Below are 22,304 nucleotides of genomic sequence, written 5' to 3' on the forward strand. Positions count from 1 at the left end.
TTAGAGTCACTAATTACCATAACAAACATTTATTGGTCTGTTGGAGGAAACTGGGGTACTGTAGAAAACCCACATATGCACAGGGAGAAACTTGCAAACTCCACCCAGAAAGGCACCCGGCTGGGATACAATCCGGCATCCATCTTGCTGAGAGGCGAGAGATCTACCAAGTGCACCACCACGCTGCCACCAATTTAATTTAGTTTATTTATATAGCACCAATTGACAACAAATGTTGTCTCAGGGCACTGTGTAAAAACTTGACATTACATTATAAAATACAAACGTTATCTATCTAAGGAATCAAACAGATTGTGTTGAATCTCCACTCCACTGCAGCCTCCTATCTCGAGTAGCGCACTGGCGACAGTGGAAAAGAAAACCTTCCGTTTAACAGGACCAAACCACCAACAGAAATGGGCTTAGTTTAGTCAGCCACGTACCTTAACTGGCTGGAAATACACTGCCTGGCCACAAAAATGTTGCCACCTGGATTTAACTAAGCAAATAGGTACGAGCCTCCTATTGGATAATTATTGCATGGGCAATTATCTTTCAGCTGGCAACAAGTTATTTAACCCCAACTGGTGCAATGAGTCACTTCTCACTTAAACAACCATGTCGAAAGACACATGGCATGGTCGTGGAAAAGATGTCAGTCTGTTTGAGAAGGGTCAAATAAGTGGCATGCATCAAGCAGAGAAAACATCTAAGGAGATTGCAGAAACTACTAAAATTGGGTTAATAACTGTCCAACACATTATTAAAAACTGGAAGGATAGTGGGGATCCATCGTCTTCGAGGAAGAAATGTGGCCAGAAAAAAAATCCTGAATGATTGTGATTGGCGATCACTTAAACGTTTGGTGAAATCAAATGGAAGAAAAACAACAGTAGCACTCAGGGCTATGTTTAATTGTAAGAGCATTTTCACATGCACAATGCAAAGGGAAATCAAGGGATTGGGACTGAACAGCTGTGTAGCCTTAAGAAAACCATTAATCAGTGAGGCTAACCAGAAAAAAGGCTTCAGTTTGCTAGGGAGCATAAAGATTGAACTCTGGAGCAATGAAGAAGGTCATGGGTCTGGTGAGTCCAGATTTACCTGTCCAGAGTGATGGACGCATCATGGTAAGAAGAGAGGCAGGTGAAATGATGCACCCATCATGCCTAGTGCCTAGTCATCAAGGCAAGATCTTGGTGAAAAATTAATGCAACACTGGATGGAAATAGATCTTGTGACATTGCAAAAACTTATCGAAACAATGCCACAGCGAATTCATGCTGTAATCAAAGCTAAAGGCGGTCCAATGAAATATTAGTGTATGACCCCTTTTTTTTTGGCTAGGCAGTGTAGTAGAGAGGACAGGAAAGCAATAACAGAATGGCTGGTCCAGGTGTACTTTCTATGGAAGAACAGCAAATAAAAACATGTTAATGAAATAAATATCAGTAAATGAAAGGAAGATCAACAGATCTTAATAAATACTAACATGCAATAAACTGTTGACATATTTTATTTTATTTAAACCTTTGTTTTAGTAGGAAAAAAATCCATTGAGATTATTAACCCCCTTTATAAGATCTTGTGTTATAATCTGTGTGACTGCTGGGCCACGTGATTAAACAGCAACAAACAGATTTATTACCCAGGGAATACTGATGATGACACACAGCATCTCTGTATTTAGTTTAAGAAATAGTTAACCAGAAAGAGGACCGCAAATGTCAGTTAATTCATTATGTTTTGTAAATGACCCGAGAGAGGCGTCTAACACATATTTAAAGCATTGTGCTTTACGTCAACACGGCTGAGTTCTGCTCCATGCCTCTTTGTTCTGCACTTCCTGCTTCATTTCTGAAGGCTTTGTCTGTGTTGGACATGATTGACTCTATCTGTGATTTATGAACGGCCAGAGGGAGCATAAAGACAGACTGATCTGTGCCCCATTTCACAGACCTGTTTCCTGAGATGACTTCTGTTGTGACTTGGCACCATAGAAATAAACTGAACTAACTGTTTTATGAAAGCGACAACAGTAAGGAGAATCCTTAGGACGGGATTTCCTGCTAATGTTCACCTGTGTGTCTGCAGGTCTGGATCCTTCTCCTTCCACATCAGCACCAGAAAGAGAAAGAGCCCCTCCCACTAAAAGACCTGTGGCTCCCCGCCCTTCGTGCTCCTCAACTTCCTCTAGGCGGTTGAAGCAACATATGGAGGAAGAACAGGATCCAACCTCTGCTGCTGCCACACTGCGCCTCCTCAGAGAGAAGGTCCAGCTTCCTCCAGAATCTTGGTGACAGCTCCTATCTTATTCTATATTTTCCATCAGCATGACATTTAAGGAGCCAAACACTTTCCAGCAATGCACACACTGTTTGAAGAAGTCTTAGCCTCCTCTGTTTGTGTCTCCTGTAGCAGCAGCAGCTCCTCTGGTCCATCTTCATCTCGTTCCAGTTCAGAGCAGAAGCCTGTTGAAGCTCCAGTGGTTTCATTTGGTTTAGACCTGTACTACTGGGGCCAGGAGCAGCCCAACGCTGGCAAGATCTTCAAGTATTACACACACATTCACACAGACAAACACACAGCTGTACTCGCATGCAATGTCCTGCTAGAAGCAGATGATCATGCTACATATATTTTCCTGAGAACAGGTTCACAGTGCTCTGTCCCACAGCCTGGCTCTTGTGCTTTATTTTGGATGCTAAACCACATTAAGGTGTCACTAGGACGGAGCTGGTGACGTTGCACGTTCGTGGTGAGACGTATTGTGCCATTTCCTGTTTGTCTGTCGGTAGCTCGAGTGAATTGTTTGCTCGAGTCGTCTCTGTTTTCTGGATTTATCTGTCTTTTGCACAGTTTTTCATTCTAGTTCACAAACACACTTAGTACAGTTGCTTTTCTACTGTTGGATAGTGCTTAAAACACCTCTTATCTTTCAACACTTCTCAGTTTTTATGGGTGTATTGGGATCTGCTAGCTCTTGCTAGCGTTAGCTTAGCATGGCTGCTGCTTCTCTCCCTGCTTCCTCTGTTTTCTCTTGCTCCGTGTGTCAGATGTTTAGTTACTCCTCTGCCTCCTTTAGTGGTAATGATACATGCAACAAATGTAGTCTTATGGTAGCTTTGGAGGAGAGGCTGTCTGAACTGGAAGCTCGGCTCTGCACAGTAGAAAAACCAGTAGCTAGCCAGGTCCCCTTAGACAGCACGGAACCACAGAGGCTAGCTCCCGTTAGCAGCCCTCCAGGGGACCTCGAGCAGCCGGGACCCCAGGCCGGCCGGGTGACGGTCTGGAGAAAGCGTAGTGCTAAATCTAAGCCCCCAGTTCACCACCAACCTGTTCACGTTTCTAATAGATTTTCCTCGCTCAGTGACACACCCGCTGAGAAACAGACCCTGGTTATTGGCATCTCCATAGTCTGAAACGTGGCTTTAGGGACTCCATCGGCCATAGTCAAATGCATTCCAGGGGCCAGAGCGGGCGACAGAATTTTATCTGAAACTGCTGACTAAGGCTAAGGCTAAATACGGTAAGATTGTTATTCGTGTCGGCGGTGTAGGGGAACACCACCTCAGAAACAGTTCACCTCATCCCAAACAAACGTCATTCCTGTGTTTTGTGTTTGAAACTGTTAAAATAAGATTCATCTATTCCCTTGGGAACAAACAGACATTGTTTTACAAATATTTAGCTTCGCTCACAAACTTCTTAGTTGACACTAATGTTAATGTAATAAAATAAAATAAAAATCTGTCACTGTGTTAACCTCACTGCCAGTATGAACTAGTTTCCCATGAAATGGATAGATCATTTTAATGAGAGCTTTTGGTTCAACTGACTTTGGAGTTTTTGAAACATCCGAACTCGCTACTTTGATATCTTTATCGAAAAAGAGTATTTCTCCCAGACTCGTTCCCATGAAGATAACACCAAAAGAACCCTTTGTTTAATGACGTTCCTTTTCAGGAGATGGACAGCGACACCTTTGGTAAAACATTGTATGTTTTAAGTTTAATCCTAAATATGTCATACCTGAATGTTTATTCATGAAAATGTGTGTTTTAAGTAATCTTTCTTTAAGATAATACATTTGTCTTATTTTCTCTTTTAAAAGGAAACTTTTAAGGCAGAGAAAATGGACTCTAGATTTATTTAATAGGCCTTTATGAAAAAACATGGTCAAGAGTTGGGACCACCTCTTCATGGAAGGGATGGACCAATCCTCTATCTTTTTTAACACAGACAGTAAGTTTCACTTCTTTGGGGAGAAAAACACACACTTTGGAGACGCTCCGAAGCCTTCCATACACTGGAGCTTTGAAGAGAAAACTCCAGAGAGACACACTTGACGGAGAACTGGGAGCGAGAAGAAACATCGCTCCTGCACTTGACCTCAGAAAGAAGAGAAGCATCCTTTCTGCAGACGTCTCAGGACGAGAGAAAGATATAGAACCTGACTGAACCAGAACCATCACTCTGCAGAGTGGTAAATCCCAGCTGACTGCCATATGGACCTTTGTCCCTCTAACAATGGCAGGTGAACTTTGAGGAGATTTCAGCCTCTCAGCCACCACAACATCTGAGGCTGGTACTATTTAAGCAGCTGTCGGAAACATGCTCTGACCATCTACATCCTGGTAGGACAGAGACTTTTCAATGTCTTTCTGGTGAACCTATATCACAATAAACTTATCAGACAAATTTAGCTCACCTTAGACACAATTTTAACCACTTCACAAACAGAAACCAGTCATAAGTGTCACAGAACCAGGCGTTTGATTCAGAATGACAAGACACAAGAGTAAAAAAATGAAAACAGTTTTATTTATAATTGCAGCTGCAGCCAAGGAGAGGATCCAGAAGAGGTAGGGTCATGATCCAGAAGGCAAGGCAGGGGTCAAGCATGGGGAGTCAGAGTTATTTAAACAGATCCAAGGGGTAATCCAAAATCCAAAGTCAAAGGGCCAGAAAAAGTTGTCGTACCAGGGTCAGAAGGGCAGAGCAAAAACCAGACGAGCTGCAGGCAGAGAGATAAATCCAAGAGGCAGGCGTGAGGTCGTAGTCCAAAACACAAGGCTTGAGGTTCAGGCATGAAACTATGAATGGCGTGAGAATCAGGGACCATGAGAGGTGTAATAATCTCACACCGAGTGAGTGTGGGCATGGAGTTTAAGTAGTGGAGAGGACAGGTGAGAGGCATGAAGGTTGATTGCTGTGAATCAGCTGAGAGGGCGTGGTGACAGAGAAGTGACATGAGCAGACTTGAAGTGCAGATTGACAGGAGCTGATGTGAACAATGACAGGAGCTGAGGGATAAACAAAACATGAAGGAGAGGGGCAGAAACATGGCATGTCATGAAGGGGCAGGGAAGTGAGCAGTGGGGGCAGCGGGGGCTGCTGATCATGACACTAAGTCTGCCTTTTAAGTTTCCTCATCAATTAGACCTTTGATTCAAAGCAATTTGATATTCAGTTAACTTTTGTCATGCATAATTTTTGTCATATATAATCAGCATCTCATTATTTTTCCTGTCCAAGAGAGAGGTGGTACCCACACAACGCGATTATTTGCATAATACATGCATACCTTATGAGCTTAACTCATAACTGATAATCAACAATATATCCAGCCCCATATCGCTATGTAAATGGTGCCTGCCGTTTGAGGCTCGTTAAAGAGCGTTCTTTGAAATAATGCACACAGAAAAATAACTTTCCACGCTGGTTTGCTGAATTTTGAGCATAAAACTGTTAAAGCTGCATTTTTCATCTGTGCTCCGTCTGCTCCGCATGTCTGCGTCTCTGTTTGAAAAGGTGGGAGCCACCCATCCCACACAGCGTTCTGCATCTCTCCATTTTAAACTTGAATAAATGATTAACTGAAACATTAATTGTTGTACTTTTCTGCACTAATGAGAGAATTATAGATGTATAATTCAGCTCAAAAAAGTGTCAGAGTTGCTCTGAATTGAACAGGTTGTTTAGCTGAAACTGAAATAAATATTTTGCATGCATTTTAAAACCAAATGAGTACAGCCAAATGTAACTCTATGATTTAAGGATTTGATCAATCCTGTGTTAAAAATTTTAATCCAAATATTTTAGGCTTTAAGCTGCAAGACGGTAAAATCAAAAGTATGGCTGTGGACTTTCTGTTAGCATTAGCGTAGCTAACTAATTGCTAATGGCCTATTTAATGACACTTTAAACAGTAAAAAGTCCTAATCTGATTCACTATGGCAAACCGACAGTCGCGTTTTTATAGTGAAAATTTAATGTCGAAAAATACGTTTTTAAACCATCCAAAATTGCGTTTTTGGATCGATAATAGCTAAGCTGAGAAGCTAAGCTAACAGGCCGACCCCCGCTAAAAGCGACGCTTCGTCCGTCCAAATCTGTGCAAATGCCATCATGCTGAAAAGCTGATCGCTTTTAAAGTTCTGTTTTCTCCGCAAAAAGAAGCTGAGAATTTGTTTACTGATTTTATTAAATGCTTTGGTAGAAAAATGTGAATAGTTCCAAACCGAACGTCCACCATTTTGAACAGAGCTTGTAACGGGAAAGAAAGACGTCAAAGCTCCTCCTCTTCCCTTACACGCTCTTTATCCAATCAGTGGTTTACTAACTTAATTAAACACTTTAAACAGGTCAAATTAAGTTTAAGCATTTCTGGATAACACATTTTAAACAAATCAACCAACATTTCTTTTTAAATTTGACAATAATTTCAGTTTTTATAAGTTAAACTAAGCTGAAAAACTTGGACTTACAAAAAAACAAACTTAGTGGACTTACAAAATAAAAAAATAAAAATTCTTGTTCAAAGAAACTTTCAACTCCATGTTAAATTGAAACACTCAGTTTAAACTAATCATTCTAAATGATTTTATCATACATTGGAAATGTCTGAAGTTTTAAGAGCTGGTTAAACTACTGTAAATATTTGTTGATATTAAAATATTGTTTATTAATTAACTTTAATTTTACAAGTTGAAGCAACCAAGCTTCTTTTAACAATTAAAAGCTTCATTACAACAACTTTCCATCAATAAAGGTTAACTAAACCAACACCTAGAGTTAACCCCTCAGAAGTAAACACATTTTAAAGTTAAGACCTAACTTTAATTTTGTTTTGCCTAAATGTGTAAATAAAGTCACAAAATGGCTTTCAGCTCTAAAGAAAATGACACTATCTCCTCTTTTTCTGATTCACTTGAGCCAGACAATGAATAAAATTATTTCAATTAGAGAGAAATTTCAAACCATCCTTCCTTCTACTATCTCTAGTCCCCTGTCAAATGAGGCAACTTTAAAAATTTCACTAGATCCTGATTTATGTTTGGACAGTTTTTTTCCTGTTGAGCTCTCTGAATTGTCAAAAATAATAACCTCATCCAAACCATCCACATGCCTGCTAGATCCCATCCCAACCAGACTGTTTAAAGAGGTATTCCCCCTAATTAATGTCCACATTTTGGATCTACTTAATTTGTCTTTAATGGATGGTTATGTACCACAGAGCTTTAAGGTTGCTGTAATTAAACCTTTACTTAAGAAGTCTGACCTTGATTCAGAATTTCTGGCCAACTATAGACCTATATCTAATCTAACTTTCATCTCAAAAATTCTAGAGAAAATAGTTGCAGGTCAGTTGCGTGAAAAGCTATAAAGAATTAATCTGTTTGAAGAGTTTCAGTCAGGGTTTAGAGCTCATCGTAGCACTGAATCTGCACTGGTGAAAGTCACTAATGATATTCTCATGGCCTCAGACAATGGACTTGTGTCTATACTGGTCCTGTTAGACCTCAGTGCTGCATTTGGTACAGTTGATCACACTATTTTACTACAGAGGCTTGAATATGATGTTGGGATTACAGGAACAGCTCTAAAATGGTTTAAATCATATCTATCTGATAGATTCCAGTTTGTAAATGTAAATAATAAATCTTCTTCATACACCAAAGTTAGTCATGGAGTTCCTCAGGGCTCAGTGTTTGGGCCAATACTCTTTACTTTATATATGCTTCCATTAGGTAAAGTTATTAAACAGCATGGGATAAATTTTCATTGTTATGCTGATGACACACAATTATATTTGTCCATTAAACCCAATGAATCCAGTCAGTTACTTAGACTACAAGCATGTCTTAAAGACATAAAAACCTGGATGACCCTTAATTTTCTCCTGTTGAACACAGACAAGAATGAGGTTTTGATTTTTGGACCTGAGCACCTTAGGACTGGATTTTTCAGTCTTTCTCCCTCCTTAGATGGCATTAATCTGTCCTTCAGCTCTAATGTTAAAAATCTTGGTGTTATTTTTGATCAGGACATGTCTTTTATCCCCTACATTAAAAACGTTACTAGAACTGCTTTCTTCCACCTGCGTAACATCACTAAAATTAGAAACATCTGATCTTAAAATGATGCAGAAAAACTGGTCCATGCAGTTGTCACGTCTAGACTGGACTATTGCAATGGTTTATTATCTGGATGTCCAAATACTTCTTTAAAACGTCTTCAGTTGATCCAAAATGCTGCTGCTAGAGTCTAAACTGGAGTTAGTAGGAGAGATCATATCTCCAGTTAAAGTTTCTCTCCAATGGCTCCCTGTCGAGTCCAGAATTTAATTTAAAATCTTACTTCTAACCTACAAAGCTCTCAACAACCTAGCTCCATCTTGTATTACAGATCTTATTGTTCCATGTTTTCCTAACAGAGCGCTTCACTCTCAGACTGCAGGTTTACTTCTGGTTCCTAGAATTTACAAAAACAGAATGGGAGGCAGATCTTTCAGTTCTCAGGCTCCTCTCTTGTGGAACCAACTTCCAATCTCTGTCCGTGAGGCTGACACATTATCCAGTTTTAAAACTAGGCTTAAGACTCTCCTTTTTGCTAAATCCTACAGTTTTGGGGTCAGCTTGGGTTTCCTGAGCTGTCCCTTAGTTATGCTGCTATAGGCTTGCCAGGGGTGGGCAAACTTTCGGACTTGCGGGCCACACTGAGTTCAAAAATTGGAGCAAAGGGCAGAGCCAGGAACAGATGGATGGAGTGTTTGTGTGATGTTGCATCCCAGCGCAATAACGGCCGCCTGGATGCTATTATTGATGGGCAATTCCACCTTCTGCACCACTCAAGCAGCCACTAAGTCAGGATTATATGATAGAACAGTGATTTTATTTACAATAGTGAAATGATTGACTTTGTGGAGTCTTACCAACTTCAGTCCAAAACAACAAACAAAACAAAACTGTATTTTCTCTTACCTGAAGAAAAATAAAATTCCCCAAACCACAAGTCTCTTATCTCACTATGCCAATGGAATACAGGAGAAAAGTCAAAATAAAGTGGCAGCTCACCTCTACAAACTCCTCACAAAACTTTTTACAACTACAGGATCTAAAGTTGATGACAGGTCAGCTGTGGCAAGATGGGAATGGAAGCAGGCATCATCCTCCTGCAGTTCCTCTATGCAGCATCACAGCAGAGTATCAGAGTACCTGGACAATAATTCACACATGTTTTTGTCTTTCACTTTTTTTTTTGTTTTGATAATTCATACACAATTAACAGTTTCACACACACACGCACACACAAAGAATGACTTACAGCGATTCCTGATGGATGAAAAATAACATCCTGGTCGAAGTTTTCCTCTTTCACTTTATCCTGGATTCTTGTCAGCAGCCCAACATGTTTCCCACTTAAATTTGGCGATCTGTCCATTGTGACACTGAAGTTTTCTCCACAGAAGCTTCATTCTCTGATGACAGCAGACGGTTATAAAAATCCTCTCTCCATGTTTTTCCTTTCAGAGACTCCAGGGTCAAAAACACCTCCATTCAGCTCTCTCTTGTAAATGAGTCCTCGAGGCTCAATGGGATTTACCTGTCTAAATAAAGGTTGATTGATTATCTCAAAACTGTTGTTAATCCCGCAGATAAAAAAAATAGGAGACGAGTCGTGTCCTTTATTACTTTCATCCAGTAAACCGTAACTTAAAGGACTCTCTCTGCCTTTTAGTTTATTTTGCTGGCTAAAACTTCATCAATCATTTCCACAAGGCGAGTCACAGTCCTGCGTGATAAACTGATTTTTTCTAACTTGTCTTGGCTCTCCGGACACAGTAGACCTGCTTTGTTTTTACCATGTGTCTTTTAAAAAACTGCCATTGGAGAAAGGCGTGCTAGCATAGTTAGCAGTTAGCAAAGTGTACTCTTTGAAAACCGCAACAGTTTCTTGGCATAAAAATTGCCTTTGATTGGACCTCACTGAAATAATATGTTGTTGTCCACGCCATATTAAACACTCGGCACTCACTGTACACTTTTTTTTGATAAACACGTTTTTACAGACAAGTTCGTAGGGCAAAGTACAACTAAAAGCATAGAAGAAGAAATTACTTCTTCTCCACTGCAGACAGACAGCCACTGCCTCTAAAACACGGCAGTGTCTGTAGTGCACCTCTACTGGGGAAATGCTGAAACTACAGGTAAAACTAGACCAGTTTTTTAAATATAATTTGAACCTTTGGTGATTTTAACTTCTTTTTGGGGGTGCTTAAGCATCCTTAAATTTTACCTCAGCACCCCTGAAAAATAAAGTATTTAAAAAAAATAATTAAAAAAAAAAAAAAAATATATATATATATATATATATTTAATTTAATTTAATTTTTTATTGTCCAAATTTTGGACAATTTCGGCGGGCCAATTAAAAAGCCCAACGGGCCAGGGTTTGCACATGCCTGGCTTAGACTGCTGGAGGACAAATTGACAACAATTTTCACTCTGCTACTGTCTTTACTTACTCTGCTCAACCTGTTTTGTATTTATAATTATTTTTTCTATCCTTAACATGTGGGTTTTTTTGTCTTTCAGGTACACCTGGACCTGCACCTGGACCTACCATTCTGTGTTTGTTTGTCTCTCCTTCCTGTTCCTCTCAAACCAGCCGGTCAAAGCAGATGGCCGCTTGTCCTGAGTCTGGTTCTGCTGGAGGTTTCTTCCTGTTAAAAGGGAGTTTTTCCTTTCCACTGTTGCCACTGTGCTTGCTCAGGATGGGAGACCGCAACGAAGCCAAGATTCATCTTATCTGCTGGATTCCTTAGATAGAGAACTTTACTAATTGGCTTTTATGTGAATGTTTCTGTAAAGTGCCCTGAGACAACTTTGTTGTGATTTGGCGCTATATAAATAAACTGAATTGAATTGTATTAAAGTTCCAGATGTGTATTTATACCTTCTGTCATTTGCAGGTCAGCCTCTCAGCATCAGTTTTGGGTTCCTGCAGAGGTAGAGGAGGAGGTGGAGAACGACGATCTGTTGGCAGCGAGCAGGAGCAGATACATCTCCTTCCCTGGGCGCTTTGTCCCTGTCAGCCATTTCTGCAGAGCACCACTTGGAAACGGCAAGCTGTGTCAGCGACAGGACAGAGTGAAGGTAGCAAACCACGGAGCTCAGCTCAGACCATCGAAAAGTCTGCTTCTGTTTCCACAAAACGCTGTGAGCTGCCTCTGTTCCTCAGTGTCCTTTCCACGGCCGTATCATCCCCCGAAACCACGAGGGTCAACCAATCAGAGAGGAGGACAAGCAGAGGGAGGAGCAGGCGGAGAGGAAGAGGAGGGAACAGCAGCCTGGTAAGAGGGGAAATGAAGTCAAACAAATACCATACCATACCAATTTATTTATAAAGCACTTTAAACAGTGACAAAGCACACCAAAGTGCTGTACAGGGACAAACAGAACAAGCACACAGCAACAGATTACATAACAGGACACCAAAAAGTAGAAACCGACAAAAACAATAATGGATAACAACAACAACCGCAACATGACTAACACAGTGTGATGCACACAGACTCAGCACAGATCACACAGTGCAGAAAGCCAGGGAATAAAAGTGTGTTTTTAAGCGAGATTTAAAAACTGTGAGGGAGGGGGCCTGTCTAACGAGCAGAGGTAACTCATTCCAAAGTCTTGGTCCTGCTACAGAGAAGGCCCTGTCACCTCTGCGCTTGAGACGGGTTCCTGGGACTGTTAGGAGCAACTGGTCTGCTGATCTGAGAGAACGTGGTGGGACATACGGCTGGAGCAGATCAGTAAGATAGGAGGGGGCAGAGCTGTTTTGTGATTTATAGACATACAAGAGTATTTTGAATTTGATTCGAAGGTGAACCGGAAGCCAGTGTAGGGAGGCCAAAACAGGTGTAATGTGCTCCCTTTTGCTTGTGCTGGTCAAAAACCGGGCTGCTGCATTTTGGACCAGTTGGAGTCTAGCTATGGAGGTCTGACTGATACCAAAAAGGAGTGAGTTGCAATAGTCGAGCCTGGATGTAATGAATGCATGAATTGCTGTCTCCAGGTTATTTTTGGACAATATGGGCTTCAGCTTAGACAGTCGCCTCAGCTGGAAAAAGCAGGATTTAACAATCATATTTACATGATTGTTGAGTTTCAAAGAAGGGTCAAGTATCACTCCTAGATTAGTGACTCTTTGTTTCACTAACGGTGACAGAACGGATAGGTCCATGCAGTGGTTGGTGATTGTGTCATTGGGAGGAAAGAGCATAACTTCAGATTTCTTCTCGTTGAAACTCAAGAAATTTAAAGCCATCCAATCTCTGATGTCAGCCAGGCAGTCCAGTAACGGTTGAATAGAGCGAGTACCGTTGAGTCTGAGGGGGAAGTAGATTTGGCAGTCGTCTGTGTAGAAATGAAAAGGTATGTTATGTTTCCTGAAAATAGCACCTAGTGGCAGCAGGTATAAAGAAAATAAAAGAGGACCAAGGATGGACCCTTGCGGTACCCCCCATTTAAGCGCTGCCGAGGCTGAACTAAAATCTTTGATGGAGACACAAAAGAACCTGTCAGCGAGGTAAGATCTAAACCATTCGAGGGCTGACCCAGTGATGCCCACCCACTGCTCTAACCTCGCAATGAGGATCTCGTGGTCAATTGTATCAAAGGCAGATGTGAGGTCCAGTAAGAGAAGGAGCACAGAATCACCAGCGTCTGTGAATAGGAGAATGTCGTTAAAAACCTTGAGTAGAGCAGTTTCAGTGCTGTGGAGAGGTTTAAAGCCAGACTGGAATAGCTCTAAGATGGCATTATCCTCTAGAAAGCATTTCAGCTGGGACTCCACTATTTTTTCCAGCAGTTTAGCGACAAATGGGAGTCTGGAGACAGGCCGGAAGTTGGACATGACTGAGGGGTCAAGGCTAGGTTTTTTCAGGAGAGGTTGGACAGCAGCATGTTTAAAAGTTATTGGCACCACACCTGAGGCTAAGCTGCTGTTCACAATGCCAAGAACAGGAGGGCCCAGAACAGGAAGAAGCTCCTTAAGGAGTCGAGGGGGGACAACGTCAAAAGGGGAGCCAGATGGCTTCATGCCGCACATGACCTGCTCCAGGGAAGACAGAGAGATGGGCTCGAAGTGGTCAAGAACAGCAACACAATGAGATGGGATGGACGGATCATGAGCAGGTGGAGAAATGAGTGCCCGGGTGTTTGCAACTTTTTCAGAAAAGAAATGGAGAAAGTTATCACACAGCTCAGTTGAAGCTTCTAGAGGTGAAGGTTCACTGAGGTGTAGAACTGAGTTCAGGGTGGAAAAAAGGGCTCGGGGGTTGTGGGAGTTTGAGGCAATTATTGCAGAAAAGAACTTTGATTTGGCGGCTTTAACTGCCTTCTGATAATGACGCCAACTCTCCTTTAGGATTTGAAAAGAAACCTGCAGCCTGTCTTTCCTCCACCTGCGTTCTGCTCTCCTACACTGCTGTCCAACGGCTTGAGTGACGTCATTAAGCCATGGTTCTGATAAAAGTTTTGTTGTCCTGGTTTTAACTGGAGCAACACGGTCCAGAATATTTAAGCAAACAGAGTTAAGCTGAGAGGTTAGCTCCTCGGTGGAGAGAGACACTGAGAGCTGATCGATCCTCTCAGAGCTAAAAGCTTCAGTAAAACGTGCAGCAGTGAAACGGAACAAATGTTCCTCAGGTGTTCCTCAGCTCAGACATTCCTCAGACTTCCTTACATCAGATGCTCCTCAGGCACTCCTCAGATGTTCTTCAACTCAGACAATCCTTAGATGTTCCTTAAGAGTTTATTAGTTGAGATATTCCTCAGATGTTCCTTACAGCAGATGATCCTCAGGCACTGGCAGATTGCTGGAAGATGTTCTTCAACTCAGACAATCCTCAGACTTCCTTACATCAGATGTTCCTCTGGCACTCCTCAGATGTTCTTTAACTCGGACAATCCTCAGATGTTCCTTACAACAGATGATCCTCAGTGACCTCAGATTTTCTCCAGATCAAATATTTTTCTTGTGTTCCTCAGCTCAGAAACTCAGATCTTTCTTTGCTCTGTCGTTCTTCATGTGTTCCTCAGGTTTTATTCAGAACTGATGTTCCTAAGGGTGGTCATCAGGGGTTCCTCAGCTCAGACATTTTGATAGAAGTTTCTTTGCTCCGATGTTCCTCACATGTTCCTCTCATAGCGTAGAGGCAGCTTAGATGTTCCTCAGCTAAAAAAAAAAAAAACGAGTTAATTCTGGTAAAAGCTCCAACCACTTCCTACATTCTCTCCTTTTTTATTTTTCTCAACAGAGTTCTTCTTTGAACACATTTTATTCTCCAACTTTTTTGTCTAAAGCAACAAAAAGTATTTTTGACTTTAAAAGAAGCTGAAATTACCCAGAACTTAGTTTCTCTGTTGAGGTTTCAGTCTCTCTCAGTTCCCCTAGTTGATCACTCATTTATAGTTTTTTATTATTATTAAAGTTTGATCATAAAGTGAACTTTTCTATCAAACAAAGTCTTGCTGCCTGCCTTCCTATCTGACAGAGTTTCCTCACTTCCAGCAATCTGTCAGAGCGCACAGGTCTTCTCTGCTCACCGAGGCAGACTTTAGTTCCACCTAGGAATTGTGTCGTAATATAAAGTTGGAAGGGTCAGTACCTCTGGTCCAGTTTGTTCAACCAGCACCAGTGAATATGTAAAAAGATCTGGATATGATGGAGGTTTAGGTTGAGATAGTGCAGTTCTCAAACATTTTTGGTCAACAAACAGCTCAAATATTAGGATGTGAATTAATTAACTGAATAGAGATTAACTTTCATTCAATCTTTATTTATGCAGGTTAGTCTCAATGAGTCTCGAGGACTCATTTACAAGAGAGACCTGATTTAAACAAAGAACACAGATGAGGTGTAGACAACAATAAATAGGCAATCATTTAAAAACATATAAAATAAAAAGTAAATTAAAGAAATAAAATGAAAATGAAACTAAAACAGCTACATTATAAAGAAAAATACTTTATAAATATAAAATACATATAAATGTAAAATACTAAAATCAGGAACATGTCTGCGTTGGTTTTCAATAAACTTAACAGTTGTTTAAAATCGCTTAGAGAGGTCAAAATCAACAACGTCAGATCTTTTTGTAAGATATTCCAGGAAACAGGAGCAGAGTAGAAGGCCCTTTTGCCTAGTTCAGTCCTCACTGAGGGAACGCTGCAGGTAATAATGTCCTGAGAGCGCACGCTGTAGCTTCACTCACACAGAGACATGTAGGAGGAGATGTATGAAGGCAGCAGACCAAGAAGTGATTTAAAGATGAAAATTTACCAGTGAGAGAGTCTGTGTGAAGTTAGTGATGACCAGTTAACCAGTGACTATAGGGGGCAGTGATCGGTATGGTAGTTACAGCCAGTTGTTTTGCTTTGTTTTGTTTTTTTGAAAGTCCAGAGGACCAGATTTAACTTTTTTAGATTTTTCTACCTGGATTATTGAGCATGCATCAGGATAGTTACAGCCAGTTATGAATCTTAATGCACCGTGATAGACAGCATCCAACATCTGCATAGTGCTTGTAGGAGAGTTCATGTAAATAATTCAGTTCAATTTATTTATATAGCGCCAATTCACAACAAAGTTGTCTCAGGGAACTGAAAGGAACATTCATATACATAGAAAAGCCAATTAGTAAAGTTCTCTATCTAAGGAAGCCAGCAGACGCGTTGAATTTTCACTTCGTTACAGTCTCCCATCCTAAGCAAGCATAATGGCAACAGTGGAAAGGAAAAACTTTCTTTTAAAAGGAAGAAACCTCCAGCAGAACCAGGCTCAGGACAAGTGGCCATCTGCTTTGACCGACTGGGTTTGAGAGGACAGGAAGGAGAAACAAACGAACACAGAATGGCAGGTCCAGGTATAGGTCCGGGTGTACCTGAAAGACAAAAAACACACACCAAGGAACGAAAAAATAGTTACAAATACAAAACAGGTTGAACAGAGTAAGTAAAGACAGTAGTAGTGAAGAAATGTGGTCAGTTTGTCCTCCAGCAGTCTAAGCCTATAGCAGCATAACTAAGGGGATAGCTCAGGAAACCCAAGCCGACCCTAACTATAGGATTTATCAAAAAGGAGAGTCAAGTCTAATTTTTAAAGTAGACATTGTGTGAGCCTCAAGGACAGAAACTGGAAGTTGATGTAAATATACCAAAATAATATTGTAGGGAAGTGATTGATGTACTGTAAATGGTAAATGGACTGTACTTATATAGCGCCTTTCTATCTTATCAAGATACTCAAAGCGCTTTACAATCTGTGCCTCATTTACCCATTCATACAGCACTCTACTATATTTCTACAAAGCTAATTGAACAAATCATTCTAAAGAGACTAATCAGAGCTTTATCACATTCATACACCGATGGGACACACATCGGAGGCAACGAGGGGTTCAGTGTCTTGCCCAGGGACACTTCGGCATGTGACTGCTGGTGGATTCGAACCCCCAACTCTTGCATTGGAGGACGACTGCTCTAACCACTCAGCCACAGCTGCCCTTTTAACACATCACACCTGGGATACACCCAGGTGGAGGAGTGGACAGCTATATCCGGTGGATTGTGCCTTTTTTAATGCTCCAAGGAGTTCTGGTAGGGGTGGTGGATTATTAACCGTTTTTAAAAAGCTCTGGAACTGCAGACAGCTACAGGCTGTGACATTTCAGAGTTTTGAACTGCTGTATTTTGAGCTGGGCCGCTCCAACCCAACACTGTGCAGCCTGATCTACAGACCACTCTCGTACAACAAAAACTTTATAAGTGAATTTTCTGACTTTCTGACTGGAATACTGCTCAATTACGACAGGGTCTTGATTCTGGGGGACTTTAATGTACATGTTTGCTGTCCTGACAAGCCTTTGGTGCTGGAGTTTATAAATCTGTTTCAGTCTTTCAACCTTGTGCAAAATGTTGTTGGTCCAACTCATCAACAGGGCCATACACTTGATTTAGTTCTGTCTCACGGTTTATCTGTGGTTAATCTGGAAATTGGGGATGCTATTGTTTCAGATCACAAACCCATTTCATTCGAAACCTCTGTTATTCATGAGTCTAAATCCCACGCTCCAGCCAAGAGTTGTCTGATATTTAACTCTTCAACCTCTGCTCTTTTTTCCTCTGCATTCCTTACTGATGCTGCTTCAGTCCCTGAAACCTCTGCCTGTATTAGTACGCAGGAGCTGCTCAGTAGGCATGATGCAACCTGCTCTAAGATTTTAGACCTCGTGGCCCCGCTAAAAATCAGGCGACCGAAGCGTGCACCACACCCCTGGGTGAACGCGACTACTCGAGCGGCCAAACGTCTATGCAGGAGAGCTGAACGCAAGTGGAAAAATGACAAATTACAGGTTTCTTTTATTATGTTAAAAACATGTTTGAAAGATTATCAGAGCATTGTTAAATCTGAAAAGAACAAATACTTCTCCCAAATCATTGCTTCAAACAATCATAACCCCCGTGTTCTTTTTAATACTTCAAATTCCATTTTAAACATGACTCGGTCTGCCAGCATGGAGGCCTCCGTTGACATCTGCAACGACTTTACCAGACACTTTGCTGATAAGGTAGAGTTGATTAGGTCATCCACCCCCCAGTCCACAACTGACCCCTCTGTCTTTGTCCCTTGCTCAGCTGTCTTCAAACAGTTTGAACCCATTTCACTCCCATTTCTAAACAAAGTCGTTGGTCAGATGAAACCCTCCGGTTCCCCCGCTGACCCCATTCCTGCGTCGTTTTTCAAACAAGTTCTACCCACGATTGGACCCTCTGTTCTTACTATTATAAATAGTAGTATTGTGACAAGTGTGGTTCCCGATGTTTTCAAACATGCAGTAGTTCATTCATTAATTAAGAAACCTGGACTTGACCCTTCGACTTGCTCAAATTTCAGACCAATCTCAAAACTTCCCTTCCTGTCCAAAATCCTGGAGAAAATAAGTTTTTGTTCAATTAAACAAGTTTTTGAATGAGAACAGAATATTCGAGATTTTTCAATCTGGTTTTAAGCAACTCCACAGCACTGAAACAGCATTAGTAAGGGTTTGTAACTATATTATGATATCAAATGATTCTGGTCAATTTGTGGTACTTGTGCTCCTGGACCTTACTGCTGCTTTTGATACTGTTGACTACAGTATCCTTATATCATGGCTGGAACAGTGGGTTGGGATCACAGGTGCTGCATTAGAATGGTTCCGCTCATACCTGAGTGGCAGGAGTTTCTGTGTCAAGGTTGGTAATAATATATCCGCCTCATTACCTCTTTCTTGTGGGGTCCCACAGGGTTCGATTCTTGGACCCCTACTGTTCTCACTTTATTTGCTCCCACTGGGGTTCATCCTGAAGAAACATGGTCTTTCATTCCATTGCTATGCTGATGACTGCCAGATCTACCTGCCTGTGAAACTAGCAAGTGTTTGCTCCATTCACCCTCTGTTAAAATGTCTGGACGACATTAGGGCCTGGATGGCTTCAAATTTCTTAAGTTTTAACAATGAGAAGACCGAAGTCATTGTCTTTAGCCCTAGTTCAACTGCCACCACTGATCCTGTCAACCTGGACTCTCTTCAGCCATATCTGAAGCAGTCTGGTAAAAATCTCAGGATGGTTTTAGACTCTGACTTCAAGTTTGACAAACAAATCAACTCTGTTCTGCAGAAAAACTTCTTCCAACTCAGACAGGTAGCTAAGCTCAAGCCAGTGTTGTCCAGACCTGACCTTGAGAAACTAGTCCACGCCTTTGTCACGACCCGATTGGACTATTGCAATGCACTGTATGCTGGGATCAGCCAGGCCTCCATCTCACGTCTTCAGTTCGTCCAGAATGCTGCTGCTCGGCTTTTACCCGGAACTCGTAGGTCTGAACATATTACACCAGTTCTGTCCTCCCTTCACTGGCTCCCTGTTCGTACGAGGATAGTCTTTAAAATTCTTCTGTTGACCTTCAAATGCCTAAATGGCCTCACACCCCTTTATCTCTTTGAGCTTCTGGAACCTTACGTTCCCTCTTGGGTCCTGAGATCATCCGATCAGCTGCTTTTGGCTGTTTCAAAAACAAGACTGAAGCTCAGAGGAGATCAGGCTTTTTCAGTCATAGGCCCCAAACTCTGGAACAACCTGCCCCCCAACATCAGGCAGGCCACCTCCCTTCCTCACTTCAAATCCCTGCTTAAAACACATCTGTTCTCTCAGGCATTTCATACAGTGTAAATTTATCTAGTGTTTTTTAATCTGTGACCCTATGTTTTAAATGCTTTTTATTAATTCTTCAGTTATTATTATTAGTGTATTGTGTGTATATATATATATTTTTTCTCTTTAATTTACTCATTGATTGTTGTTGTTGTTAAGCACTTTGATAACAGGTTCCGTTTTAAATGTGCTCTATAAATAAAGTTGACTTGACTTGACTATATAAGCGCCTGGCGAGCAATCCAGGATTAGGTGTCCTGCTCAGGGACACCACGAGATGTACAATGACCGGTGATCGAACCCAGGACCTTCGGGTCCCGAGTCGGCTGCCCTGCCCCTACACCATATATCACACAGCCTGGCTGGGAGTGTCACGATCTGTTCCAGAAGTCTGTACTGTAATCTGTAATCTGTACTATGCATTCAGCTCTGAGCGCAGGAGAGGTGCACCCAGAATGGTCCTATTCTCTTATATTGAAGAGGAGCTATTGCGCATGTACAACTTTTAACGAGAATGCAAAAGATTTTTGCACACCAGGGTGAAAATACGTCACCAATCAGAGACAACGTTGAACGAAACAACTTTACTCATCATTAACTAAAAGATATTTGTCTTACACAACAAAAAAATATATACATATATTTCAATATATTTTAATTTTATGATTTCATTTTTATTTAATTTTTTATGTCTTATTCAAGGTAATGTGATGAGTGGTGAGTAGGGCTGGGTACCGAACCAAGGTTATTTTATAGCACCGACCGAACTGCACCGGTCGGTGTATGGATTGAAACGTCACTCTTTTTTCGGTGTAAAGTTTTGGTATTGGCTGTAACGTGTCACGTGGTTTCAGCACGCAGGCAGGTAATACACCAGACATATGACAAACAGACTACGTGTTTACACCCAGAGCTGTATAGAGCTGCCTTACCTAATCTATGTATAATGTATGTCTATGGTGCTGGTGATGCCCACAGACGGGGTTCACGTGTGCAGCGCGTGTGTTGTCGAATGGCTTAAATTTATGAGCAGAAAGTTGCACCGTGTTTTTCTGCAAGGAGAGAGAAGGATAGCAGCCCCCCCACCCCCACCCTTCTCTCAGCATTAAAGTCAGCCTGTGAGTGTTGAACGGCCTGATTCATTATCTCCACGACCGGACTCCTCTTCATCAAAGAACTCCGAGGACGGAGCTGTGTGTGGGATTTCAGCTGGTAAGTTTACATTTGTTAACGTTACTGCAGCTTAATACGTGCATTGCAGTGAATTAAACTAGAATCCATGTAACGCTAACTTTAAGATATTAGTGTGTAAATTTATTTTATGGATATCTATGTAGCTAGCCAAATTCAGAAGCTAACTAAAGCTTGACAGTGTAGTAATACATATACTTGAGGTATATATGCATACTTTTTCACGAGTTCCTCATCTTTCTGACTGTGTAATGTCGTGCCTTGAATTTAACAGAAATGTAACGCGAGACGTTATTTATCTTTGACCCATCAAAATGAATGCGGTCATTTATTTTCAGAATCAAAGTTTAACATCAAACATTTACATTAATTTGGCAAAATATGAAAATAATAACAGACAAGTTTCACATAAAAGGGACATCGATCACTCGGCGGTGATCAAGGACTTTGCTTCAGATATTCCTAAGATATCTGTACTGATTTTATGAGAAAGAGGAGAGTTTTAAGATGAAATGGAGTTATCTTACAGAGAAATATGTGAGGGAGTTAATCTGTTTGACCAGAAATTGCACGCTCCATCAGATCTCAGCTTGCCCACGGTACACTTGGTCGAAAATAGAACCATCTACCTTGATGATGAAATCAGCGTTGGCGTAGGTTCCTTTCTGACTCTTTTCAGCGTCTCCGTGAGAACTACCAAACCCTCAGAGAGTCGTACGTGGTTTTCAAACAGAAATTATAATCCCAAAACGTCTCTGGATCATCCTGAATGCGTTTGCACCCAAGAACTCTGAACTCCTTTCATTCTTCAGAACTTCTCAGACTCTTAATTGTCTTTCAACTCCAGCAACTCTCTAGTTCTTCATCTCCTCAGCCTCTGGAATTCTCCCGAATTCTCCCGAATTCTCCCGAATTCTCCCGAATTCTCCTGAATTCTCCCGAATTCTCCTGAATTCTAACATGAACTGGGAAATTGCCACATTTTAAATGGGTCGACTTCCGGTTCATTTGAGAGCTTTTGATTGGTCGATGGACCAGAAATAGAGGTGTGGTTTGTGATGTAAGATGTTATCATAAGTCAAGGATTGTTTTCAACATACAGAAAAGATTATTGCAGACGACCAGACTTCGTGGAGTCTCACGCTGTTGTATCTTCTCAAATAGTAAAACATGACATTTCTTCTCAGTAAACATTTTAGTTGACCGAAAACCGACCTTTAACATACTTACATTACTTGGCTCATTTCAGACAGAGAATCAAGAAATGCATATTAACCTGATTTCTTCTTTAAATGAGGAATAAAAATCATTACTTACTGTTTATGTAAAATAAAAATGAGTAGTTCTCTTCAACCTGTAACATTGAGTGAACTAACACAATTTTGATTATCAAACATTTGTAAAACAGTGATGATCATAAAAATTGTCTTTTCTGCTTGATTAATTCAAGAAAGAAAGTCACCAGATGGCTCAGACTGTATTCAGATCAATGAAATAACAGTCCCTGTCCATCTGATAGATTTGAGGTCATCAGGGTCAGATCAGGGTCAGATCAGGTTCACTACA

General features: G+C 41.1%; 1 protein-coding gene across 1 annotated transcript in view; it reads left to right on the plus strand.

Moving 5' to 3' along the window:
• The first annotated feature begins 1,067 nt into the window (after nucleotides 1-1,067).
• Nucleotides 1,068-22,304, plus strand: part of LOC119408311 (UV-stimulated scaffold protein A) — a 33,889-nt gene continuing 12,652 nt past the window's right edge. The window contains exons 1-5 of the mRNA XM_037675110.1: nucleotides 1,068-1,146; nucleotides 2,095-2,296; nucleotides 2,419-2,553; nucleotides 11,258-11,441; nucleotides 11,527-11,638. Of these exons, the coding sequence (XP_037531038.1) occupies nucleotides 1,068-1,146; nucleotides 2,095-2,296; nucleotides 2,419-2,553; nucleotides 11,258-11,441; nucleotides 11,527-11,638 (712 nt within the window). The remainder of the gene's footprint in view (nucleotides 1,147-2,094; nucleotides 2,297-2,418; nucleotides 2,554-11,257; nucleotides 11,442-11,526; nucleotides 11,639-22,304) is intronic.

Source organism: Nematolebias whitei, chromosome 4 (assembly GCF_014905685.2).
Source record: "Nematolebias whitei isolate Nwh7 chromosome 4, NemWhi1, whole genome shotgun sequence".
In the NCBI taxonomy this organism is placed as follows: domain Eukaryota; kingdom Metazoa; phylum Chordata; class Actinopteri; order Cyprinodontiformes; family Rivulidae; genus Nematolebias; species Nematolebias whitei.